This window comes from Danio aesculapii, unplaced genomic scaffold (assembly GCF_903798145.1).
Source record: "Danio aesculapii unplaced genomic scaffold, fDanAes4.1, whole genome shotgun sequence".
NCBI lineage: Eukaryota > Metazoa > Chordata > Actinopteri > Cypriniformes > Danionidae > Danio > Danio aesculapii.
In genome coordinates this window covers 38,558-50,724 of record NW_026613725.1, presented here as the reverse complement: position 1 = coordinate 50,724, position 12,167 = coordinate 38,558, and the positions used below count along the sequence as shown (strand labels likewise).

The following is a 12,167-nucleotide window of genomic DNA, read 5'->3' as shown; positions in this document are numbered from 1 at the left end:
GAGGGAAAGATGAATGCAGCAATGTACAGAGACATCCTGAATGAAGACCTGGTTCACAGTGCTATTGGCCTCAGACTGGGGCCACGGTTCATCTTCCAGCAGGACAATGACCCAAAGCAGACTGACAAAATATCAATGGAGTGGCTTCGCAACAACTCGGTGAATGTCCTTGAGTGGCCCAGCCAGAGCCCAGACCTAAATCCTATTGAACATCTCTGGAGAGATCTGAAAATGGCTGTACACCATCGCTTCCCATCCAACCTGATAGAGCTTGAGAGATACTGCAAAGACAAATGGGCAATAATTCCCAAAGACAGGTGTGGCAAGCTTGTGGCATCATATTCAAAAAGACTTGAGGTCTTTTTGCTGCCACAGGTTCATCAAACACAGCGTTAGCACCTGACAACTCTAATTGTGGGGGAAACTGGATAATTTTGAGCTTTTGTCAGCTAAATTCATCTTCCGGGTTTAAAATAATTATTGGGGCGGGATCAAAATCAGTGACGGAGCTTGAGTCTGCTAGTGGAGTTATGACGTGCCAGTTTCTCATTATTATTCATAGCTGAGTTTTCTTATCCTATGAGAAGACCCTGCTTCTTAATTATTCATGAGAGCACAAGCTTTCCAATGACAGACTTGCCAAGCTGTGAGACAGAGTCTGTGCACGGCACACAGTATTTAACCATTCACAAAGGTTCATAGGTATTTGTTTCCATGAAACTCAGTGTATGTTACATGTTTTCAATGCGATGCTGTCCTTGCCGATACAGCAAAGCTGTTGGTTTGCAGCAAGCATTTTTGTCGGGAGAGCTGTACGAGAATTGGAGAATGGCAGACTTTGTCTTTTATCAGAGTTCGTTACCATTCAGACACATCGCCTATATCCGTGTCTGTGTCTGCATTCAGACTGGGGGAGTCAGGAGGAGAGAAGTCCTCCTCATTTATAGTGTTTATATAAACACGATTATATTTATGATGATAGAACAAATTGTGGTTGTGTATATATTATGTGAAATTATGAATAACCTATCGTATATGTAGCAGGGCGTTAAAAGGTCATGAAACCCCCCTGTTTCGGTTCAAGTCTACCTTAAAAACCATTCATGGTGGGCGTGGAGATCAGAGAGAGGAGTGGGCGTGGCCAGCAGAGCAGGGGGGAAAGAGGGAAGCGAGCAACTGTCAGTCGGCTCACAACACAAACCATGAGGAGACCCATGATTTTATAGTTTACAAAGTTAAAATGCAAAGAAATAAACAGAAATTTAATGTCCTGCTACAAATTTCATATACACATAACCACAATTTGTTCTATCATTATAAAGATAATCATGTAACTCAGGGTTATACAAAGGGTGGCTTGATTTGATCAGCTCTAGTTTGAAATGACGCTGAGTTTTTCTGCTCTAAGGACTTATGCTGTCTCTGTCGCCATCTTGTGGTGGAACGTCAGCCGTCTTTGTATTGCTCAGTATGACAGGCTGACGGATGCCGGCGTGCTGTATCTCAAAAATGATAAATATTTAAAATAGGCACTATCCTTATAATTAAACGGCATGTATGTAACTTTATTAAGAACTTTAGGACAAATTACTATTGATTAAAAACTTATAAAAATATATAAATAACATCAATATTTTACTATATTGTGTTTAGTTTTTGTTATCAGTGTTATTTTGTGTTTCATTCGGAGTGTGTCCTCAGTGTGTGGGTCTGTTTTTGTGCATCAGGTGTCATTTCTCGACGTTCAAGCAGTGTGAGGAGTGGCTGAAGCGTCTGCAGCGAGCGATCACACACCCCGCACGTCTGGAGGAGCTGTTCGCTCTGGCCTATCACGCCTGGTGTTTAGGAGCAAACACTGATGATGAAGACCAGCACCTGCATCTGTGCAGACCAGGTACACACGCACACACACACTCTCTCACACACGTGTTAGTAAATTCATAAGCTAACAAAACTACATTGTAAAATGTGACCAAACAAAGTAAAATAAGCTGTGCTATATAAATAAAATGGTCATTGGCATTGAAACCAACTTGCGAATCGAAGGTATGTCCATGTAAACATCCCTTGTTCACTTGATGCAGTGGAATGCACAGCAGTAGGGAGCAAGTGACGGGAAGTTTTTGAGTGTATGTCTAAAAGTGGAGTGTAACGCAGCACTTATGTGTGTGTTTATTTCTGCTCTTACTCTCTCAGGTGATCATGTGCGTCACAGGCTGGAGGTGGAGGTCAAGCGGATGGGCTTCGACATGCAGAACGCCTGGAGAGTCTCTGACATCAACACTAACTACAAGTAAGATCAGAGATGCTCTGCAAAATGAATGCTAAATCAAATATTTCTCAACCGATTCGGAAAATTTTCACAGTATGTCTGATAATATTTGTTCTTCTGGAGAAAGTCTTATTTGTTTTATTTCAGCTAGAGTAAAAGCAGGTTTTAAGTCTTTTAAAGCCATTTTAAGCTCAATATTATTAGCTCCCTTAAGCAATATTAGTTTTGGATTGTCTCCAGAACAAACCACTGTTATACAATAACTTGCCTAATTACCCTAACTTTACCCTAATTAACCAAGTAAAGCCTTTAAATGTCACTTTAAGCTGAATACTAGTATCCTGAAGAATATCTAGTCTAATATTATGTGCTGTCATCATGGTGAAGATAAAAGTTTATTAGAAATTCAGTTATTAGAAAATAAGTATTGATGTAAACAATACTGTTTTGCTGTATTTTGCGACACCACAATGTAAATGATCGAGCCTAATATGAAATATTAGACGTTATTTTGTCTATATGATATATATTGCACAGCTCTGTCTGAAATATTGAAGCCCTATGATCCTACAATGCAGAGTCTAATCATGAAAATGGAGTTTACTGTATGATAAATCATATGTTGGGCTGTGCAGTGAATCAAATCATATGGAGGAGTGCATATGAATATTAAAACTCACACAGACAATAAATCTGCAGTCTGCATGTTCTGTGTGATGGATGGTGCAGTTAATTCAGCCCTTCAAAATAAAAGTTTAATGTATAAAAACTTTGACTGAAATACTTTACAATTGCACAGAACAATGTACATAATAATAATAATAATAATAATAATAATAATAATAAAAATAATAAATGTACATAATAATAATAATAATAATAATAATAATAATAATAATAATAAAAATAATAAATGTACATAATAATAATAATAATAATAATAATAATAATAAAAATAATAAATGTACATAATAATAATAATAATAATAATAATAATAATAATAATAATAAAAATAATAAATGTACATAATAATAATAAAAATAATAAATGTACATAATAATAATAATATTAATAATAATAAAAATAATAAATGTACATAATAATAATAATAATAATAAAAATAATAAATGTACATAATAATAATAATAATAATAAATGTACATAATAATAATAATAATAATAATAATAATATTAATAATAATAATAATAATAAAAATAATAAATGTACATAATAATAATAATAAATGTACACAATAATAATAATAATAATAATAACAATAATAATATTAATAATAATAATAATTATAAATGTACATAATAATAATTATTATTATAATAAATGTACATAATAATAATAATAATAATAATAAATGTACATAATAATAATAATAATAATAATAATAATAATAATAAAATTAATAAATGTACAGAATAATAATAATAATAATAATAATAATAATAATAAAAATAATAAATGTACATAATAATAATAATAATAATAATAATAAATGTACATAATAATAATAATAATATTAATAATAATAATAATAATAAAAATAATAAATGTACATAATAATAATAATAAATGTACACAATAATAATAATAATAATAATAATATTAATAATAATAATAATTATAAATGTACATAATAATAATAATTATTATAATAAATGTACATAATAATAATAATAATAATAATAATAAATGTACATAATAATAATAATAATAATAATAATAATAATGAAATTAATAAATGTACATAATAATAATAATAATAATAATAATAATAATAATAATAATAAAATTAATAAATATACATAATAATAATAATAACAATAATAATAATAATAATAAAATTAATAAATATACATACTAATAATAATAATAATAAAATTAATAAATGTACATAATAATAATAAATGTACATAATAATAAATGTACATAATAATAATAATAATAATAATAAAATTAATAAATGTACATAATAATAATAATAATAATAATAATAATAATAATAATAAATGTACATAATAATAATAATAATAATAATAATAATAATAAATGTACATAATAATAATAATAATATTAATAATAATAATAATAAAAAATATAGCCGCAAGCGGCGATTGACGGGGTTCGAGCATTTGGCAAGCTAATTGCCATTTAGGCAACTTAGATGTAGAACAACCCAACATTTAAGGCTGACCCTGAAGAAATCCATGATGGAATGTAAGAAATGGCAAAATATAAAGCGTAAATGAATGAAGTGGTAACCTGGGACTAAATCAGCTTTTAAATGCAATAACAGAGTTTATACCTTGTCAAGATGTGATTCAGAATGATCTTTAATGGAATTTTGGTGTCTTTGAACCAACATTATGAGGTCTTGCGCTGCCCTCCAGTGGTTTAAATTAGTAATGCATGTTCAGACACTTTATGGAAGCATATGAACACACACTCTGCTCTTTAGATAAATATATCAAGCTCATTTATGCACAAAGTTCAATTGATTTTCATAATTATTGCTTTAGACAGTCCAGACATTTGTAAAACACTGGTTTTGTTGAAATTGAGAAAAAAAGCAGGGACTAGTTCCTAAAAGTAGTTAATAATGGTAAATAATTAATGGATGGTTTGAGTTGCAGCAGTGGATTTTGTGCCAAAGAGATCAGAATGAGCAGGACTGTCATATAATATGTCAGATCAAGTATATTTGTGAAAAGCTGTCTAAAATAAACACATATTCTGCTAATTATGGTCATATAGCAATGAAAATCAGTGTTTTTGAGACCCTTTCTACTGTTATAGCGCCACCTATTGACCTATCTTCACAAAATTTTGCATGCTTGTTGAGAATCACATGCCAGATGTGCATACCTGATTGCATGAAGTTTTGAGTTATTTTTATGCATTTACAGGCATGTAGGTCAATAAAGACACACCCCTTTTGTAAATGAGCCATTTATAGCTGCCTAAAGATGAAAGTGAACCTGCTTTCAATAACTATTGATCTGCACAGTTCAGAGATTCATACAACACTGGTTTCGTGGCGATTGAGCGAAAAACCAGGGACTAGTTTGTAAAAGTAGGTTTTTCATATATTAATTAATATTTAATGAACAGATTGAGTTACAGCAGTGGTTTTAGCGTCAGACTGTTCGGTATGAGCAGGCCTATCATATGATATGTATTTTGTGTGGCTGTGCAAAACTTTGTGTGACACAGCATGCCAAATTTCAAGCTGATTAGACTAATGGTTGTATGGTTAGAGTCTTTTTTATGTTTTTTAAGCCTTATAGCGCCACCTTGTGGCCAAAGTCCGCGAGTTTTACACGGTCACCTCACATTGACTGTATACATGTGTGTACCAAGTTTGGTGAAGATATCTCAATCCGTTGAAAAGTTAGAGCTACAATTAGCTTTTAGCTTACATTAGCATGTTACATTTTTGTGTACGGTTTCGCGTGAAATCAAAATTTCAACTTTCTTTCGATAACTTTTGCTATGCAGTGTCTAGAGAACATTTCTACACTGGTTTGGTTCAGATTGGTCGAAAACCCTAGGACTAGTTCGCAAAAGTAGGTTTTTCATATATTAATTAATATTTAATGAACAGATTGAGTGACAGCAGTGGTTTTAGTGTCAGATTGTTCGGTATGAGCAGGCCTATCATATGATATGTATTTTGTGTGGTTGTGCAAAACTTTGTGTAATAAACAATCAATTACAACCTCAAAAAACCCAAAAACGCCCCTAGTGGCCAATTTCTTTCAAAATTCTTACAGACCTCTAGGACCATGAGTCGAACATGCCCACCGAGTTTCGTTCAGATCACGCATCGTTAACCTAGTTTAATGGCTGCTCAATCTTAATTGGCTAATGGCGGCCATGTTTTTTGAGATATGCCAATGTCCTTATAGTATGTCATGACACGTTGGACAAAGACACTGCATGCCAAATTTCAAGCTGATTGGACTAATGGTTGTATGGTTAGAGTCTTATTTATGTTTTTTAAGCCTTTTAGCGCCACCATGTGGCCAAAGTTCGCGAGTTTTGCACCGTCACCTCAAATTAACCTTATACATGTGTGTACCAAGTTTGGTGAAGATATCTCAATCCGTTCAAAAGTTACAGCTATAATTAGCTTTTAGCTTAGATTAGCATGTTACATTTTTGTGTACAGTTTCGCGTGAAATCAAAATTTCAACTTTCTTTCGATAACTTTTGCTATTCAGTGTCCAGAGAACATTTCTACACTGGTTTGGTTCAGATTGGGCAAAAACCCTAGGACTAGTTCGCAAAAGTAGGTTTCGGACAAATCGCGGCGTAGCGCGAAAACGGTGCGTCCTAGAGAAAATCTGAGTGACTCCACTTTTGTTCGGGCTGATCCAAGGATTCCAAAAATGTAAAGTTTTTGAGCCTACGACAAGCGGTTTACAAATGGCTGCCAAATAACTAAAATTTTTTTGTTTTCAGCGCTGTAGCGCCACCTATGGGCCGATTTGGACGAGCCTTTGGATCTGAGTAGCGGTGAGGAGTACTACAATCTGACCAAGTTTGAAGCCAATAGGCCTTACGGTTTGGCCTGGGCAATAGTGATTATGGCAGAAGTAAAATAATAATAATATTAATAATAATAATAATAATAAATATAGCCGCAAGCGGCGATTGACGGGGTTCGAGCATTTGGCAAGCTAATTGCCATTAAGGCAACTTAGATGTAGAACAACCCAACATTTAAGGCTGACACTAAAGAAATCCATGATGGAATGTAATAAATGGAAAAATATGAAGCGTAAATGAATGAAGTGGTAACCTGGGACTAAATCAGCTTTTAAATGCAATAACAGAGTTTATACCTTGTCAAGATGTGATTCAGAATGATCTTTAATAGAATTTTAGTGTCTTTGAACCAACATTATGAGGTCTTGCGCTGCCATATAGTGGTTTAAATTAGTAATGCATGTTTAGACACTTTATGGAAGCATATGAACACACACTCTGCTCTTTAAATAAATATATCAATCTCATTTATGCACAAAGTTCAATTGTTTTTCATAATTTTTGCTTTAGACAGTCCAGACATTTGTAAAACACTGGTTTTGTTGAAATTGAGCAAAAAAGCAGGGACTAGTTCCTAAAAGTAATAATAATGGTAAATAATTAATGGATGGTTTGAGTTGCAGCAGTGGATTTTGTGCCAAAGAGATCAGAATGAGCAGGCCTTTCATATAATATGTCAGATCAAGTATATTTGTGAAAATCTGTCTCAAATGAACACATATTCTGCAAATTATGGTCATATAGCAATGAAAATCAGTGTTTTTGATGCCTTTTCTACTGTTATAGCGCCACCTATTGACCTATCTTCACAAAATTTTGCATGCTTGTTGAGAATCACATGTCAGATGTGCATACCTGATTGCATGAAGTTTTGAGTTATTTTTATGCATTTACAGGCATGTAGGTCAATAAAGACACACCCCTTTTGTAAATGAGCCATTTATAGCTGCCTAAAGATGAAAGTGAACCTGCTTTCAATAACTATTGATCTGCACAGTTCAGAGATTCATACATCACTGGTTTCGTGGGGATTGAGCGAAAAAGCAGGGACTAGTTCGTAAAAGTAGGTTTTTCATATATTAATTAATATTTAATGAACAGATTGGGTTACAGCAGTGGTTTTAGCGTTAGACTGTTCGGTATGAGCAGGCCTATCATATGATATGTATTTTGTGTGGCTGTGCAAAACTTTGTGTAACACAGCATGCCAAATTTCAAGCTGATTGGACTAATGGTTGTATGGTTAGAGTCTTTTTTATGTTTTTTAAGCCTTATAGCGCCACCTTGTGGCCAAAGTCCGCGAGTTTTACACGGTCACCTCAAATTGACTGTATACATGTGTGTACCAAGTTTGGTGAAGATATCTCAATCCGTTGAAAAGTTAGAGCTACAATTAGCTTTTAGCTTACATTAGCATGTTACATTTTTGTGTACGGTTTCGCGTGAAATCAAAATTTCAACTTTCTTTCGATAACTTTTGCTATGCAGTGTCTAGAGAACATTTCTACACTGGTTTGGTTCAGATTGGTCGAAAACCCTAGGACTAGTTCGCAAAAGTAGGTTTTTCATATATTAATTAATATTTAATGAACAGATTGAGTGACAGCAGTGGTTTTAGTGTCAGATTGTTCGGTATGAGCAGGCCTATCATATGATATGTATTTTGTGTGGTTGTGCAAAACTTTGTGTAATAAACAATCAATTACAACCTGAAAAAACACAAAAACGCCCCCTAGTGGCCAATTTCTTTCAAAATTCTTACAGACCTCTAGGACCATGAGTCGAACATGCCCATCGAGTTTCGTTCAGATCACGCATCGTTAACCTAGTTTAATGGCTGCTCAATCTTAATTGGCTAATGGCGGCCATGTTTTTTGAGATAAGCCAATGTCCTTATAGTATGTCATAACACGTTGGACAAAGACACTGCATGCCAAATTTCAAGCTGATTGGACTAATGGTTGTATGGTTAGAGTCTTATTTATGTTTTTTAAGCCTTATAGCGCCACCATGTGGCCAAAGTTTGCGAGTTTTGCACGGTCACCTCAAATTGACCGTATACATGTGTGTACCAAGTTTGGTGAAGATATCTCAATCCGTTCAAAAGTTATAGCTACAATTAGCTTTTAGCTTACATTAGCATGTTACATACTTGTGTACAGTTTCGCGTGAAATCAAAATTTCAACTTTCTTTCGATAACTTTTGCTATTCAGTGTCCAGAGAACATTTCTACACTGGTTTGGTTCAGATTGAGCGAAAACCCTAGGACTAGTTCGCAAAAGTAGGTTTCGGACAAATGGCGGCGTAGCGCGAAAACGGTGCGTCCTAGAGAAAATCTGAGTGACTCCACTTTTGTTCGGGCTGACCCAAGGATTCCAAAAATGTAAAGTTTTTGAGCCTACGACAAACGGTTTACAAATGGCTGCCAAATAACTAATTTTTTTTTGTTTTTAGCGCTGTAGCGCCACCTATGGGCCGATTTGGACGAGCCTTTGGATCTGAGTAGCGGTGAGGAGTACTACAATCTGACCAAGTTTGAAGCCAATAGGCCTTACGGTTTGGCCTGGGCAATAGTGATTATGGCAGAAGTAAAATAATAATAATAATAATAATAATAATAAAAATCCTAACAAAAACAATAGGGTTTCAGCGCTTCGCGCTCGAACCCCTAATAATAATAAATATAGCCGCAAGCGGCGATTGACGGGGTTCGAGCATTTGGCAACCTAATTGCCATTAAGGCAACTTAGATGTAGAACAACCCAACATTTAAGGCTGACCCTAAAGAAATCCATGATGGAATGTAATAAATGGAAAAATATGAAGCGTAAATGAATGAAGTGGTAACCTGGGACTAAATCAGCTTTTAAATGCAATAACAGAGTTTATACCTTGTCAAGATGTGATTCAGAATGATCTTTAATGGAGTTTTAGTGTCTTTGAACCAACATTATGAGGTGTTACGCTGCCATCTAGTGGTTTAAATTAGTAATGCATGTTTAGACACTTTATGGAAGCATATGAACACACACTCTGCTCTTTAGATAAATATATCAAGCTCATTTATGCACAGTTCAATTGTTTTTCATAATTATTGCTTTAGACAGTCCAGACATTTGTACAACACTGGTTTTGTTGATATTGAGCAAAAAAGCAGGGACTAGTTCCTAAAAGTAGTACATGGTTAGAGCTTTTTTATGTTTTTAAGCGTTATAGCGCCACCATGTGGCCAAAGTCCGCGAGTTTTGCACGGTCACCTCAAATTGACCTTATACATGTTTGTACCAAGTTTGGTGAAGATATCTCAATCCGTTCAAAAGTTAGAGCTACAATTAGCTTTTAGCTTACATTAGCATGTTACATTTTTGTGTACGGTTTCGCGTGAAATCAAAATATCAACTTTCTTTCGATAACTTTTGCTATGCAGTGTCCAGAGAACATTTCTACACTGGTTTGGTTCAGATTGGATGAAAACCCTAGGACTAGTTCGCAAAAGTAGGTTTTTCATATATTAATTAATATTTAATGAACAGATTGAGTGACAGCAGTGGTTTTAGTGTCAGACTGTTCAGTATAAGCAGGCCTATCATATGATATGCATTTTGTGTGGCTGTGCACATGTTTGTGTAATAACCAATCAATTACAACCTCAAAAAACACAAAAACGCCCCCTAGTGGCCAATTTATTTCAAAATTAATACAGACCTCTAGGACCATGAGTCGAACATGCCCACCGAGTTTCGTTCAGATCACGCATCGTTAACCTAGTTTAATGGCTGCTCAATCTTAATTGGCTAATGGCGGCCATGTTTTTTGAGATACGCCAATGTCCTTATAGTATGTCATGACACGTTGGACAAAGACACTGCATGCCAAATTTCAAGCTGATTGGACTAATGGTTGTATGGTTAGAGTCTATTTATGTTTTTTAAGCCTTATAGCGCCACCATGTGGCCAAAGTCTGCGAGTTTTGCACGGTCACCTCAAATGGAGCTTATACATGTGTGTACCAAGTTTGGTGAAGATATCTCAATCCGTTCAAAAGTTACAGCTATAATTAGCTTTTAGCTTAGATTAGCATGTTACATTTTTGTGTACAATTTCGCGTGAAATCAAAATTTCAACTTTCTTTCGATAACTTTTGCTATGCAGTGTCTAGAGAACATTTCTACACTGGTTTGGTTCAGATTGAGCGAAAACCCTAGGACTAGTTCGCAAAAGTAGGTTTCGGACAAATCGCGGCGTAGCGCGAAAACGGTGCGTCCTAGAGAAAATCTGAGCGACTCCACTTTTGTTCGGGCTGACCCAAGGATTCCAAAAATGTAAAGTTTTTGAGCCTACGACAAACGGTTTAGAAATGGCTGCCAAATAACTCAAATTTTTTAGTTTTCAGCGCTGTAGCGCCACCTATGGGCCGATTTGGACGAGCCTTTGGATCTGAGTAGCGGTGAGGAGTACTACAATCTGACCAAGTTTGAAGCCAATAGGCCTTACGGTTTGGCCTGGGCAATAGTGATTATGGCAGAAGTAAAATAATAATAATAATAATAATAATAATAATAATAAAAATCCTTACAAAAACAATAGGGTTTCAGCGCTTCGCGCTCGAACCCCTAATAATAAAAATCCTAACAAAAACAATAGGGTTTCGGCGCTTCGCGCTCGAACCCCTAATAATAAATGTACATAATAATAATAATAATAATATTAATAATAATAATAATTATAAATGTACATAATAATAATAATAATAATAATAATAATAATAATAATAATAAATGTACATAATAATAATAATAATAATAATAATAATGAAATTAATAAATGTACATAATAATAATAATAATAATAATAATAAAATTAATAAATATACATAATAATAATAATAATAACAATAATAACAATAATAAAATTAATAAATGTACATACTAATAATAATAATAATAATAATAATAATAAAATTAATAAATATACATAATAATAATAATAATAATAATAATAATAATAATAATAATAAATTAATAAATGTACATAATAATAATAATAATAATAATAATAATAAAATTAATAAATGTACATAATAATAATAATAATAATAATAATAAAATTAATAAATATACATAATAATAATAATAATAATAATAATAATAATAATAAAATTAATAAATGTACATAATAATAATAATAATAATAATAATAATAAAATTAATAAATGTACATAATAATAATAATAATAATAATAATAATAATAATAAAATTAATAAATGTACATAATAATAATAATAATAATATTAATAAATATACATAATAATAATAATAATAAAATTAA

At 32.9% G+C, this 12,167-nt stretch overlaps 1 protein-coding gene across 1 annotated transcript in view; it reads left to right on the top strand.

Moving 5' to 3' along the window:
- The first annotated feature begins 1,382 nt into the window (after positions 1–1,382).
- Positions 1,383–12,167, top strand: part of mtmr4 (myotubularin related protein 4) — a 49,248-nt gene continuing 38,463 nt past the window's right edge. Inside the window, exons 1-3 of the mRNA XM_056452632.1 lie at positions 1,383–1,493; positions 1,654–1,894; positions 2,197–2,293. Of these exons, the coding sequence (XP_056308607.1) occupies positions 1,383–1,493; positions 1,654–1,894; positions 2,197–2,293 (449 nt within the window). The remainder of the gene's footprint in view (positions 1,494–1,653; positions 1,895–2,196; positions 2,294–12,167) is intronic.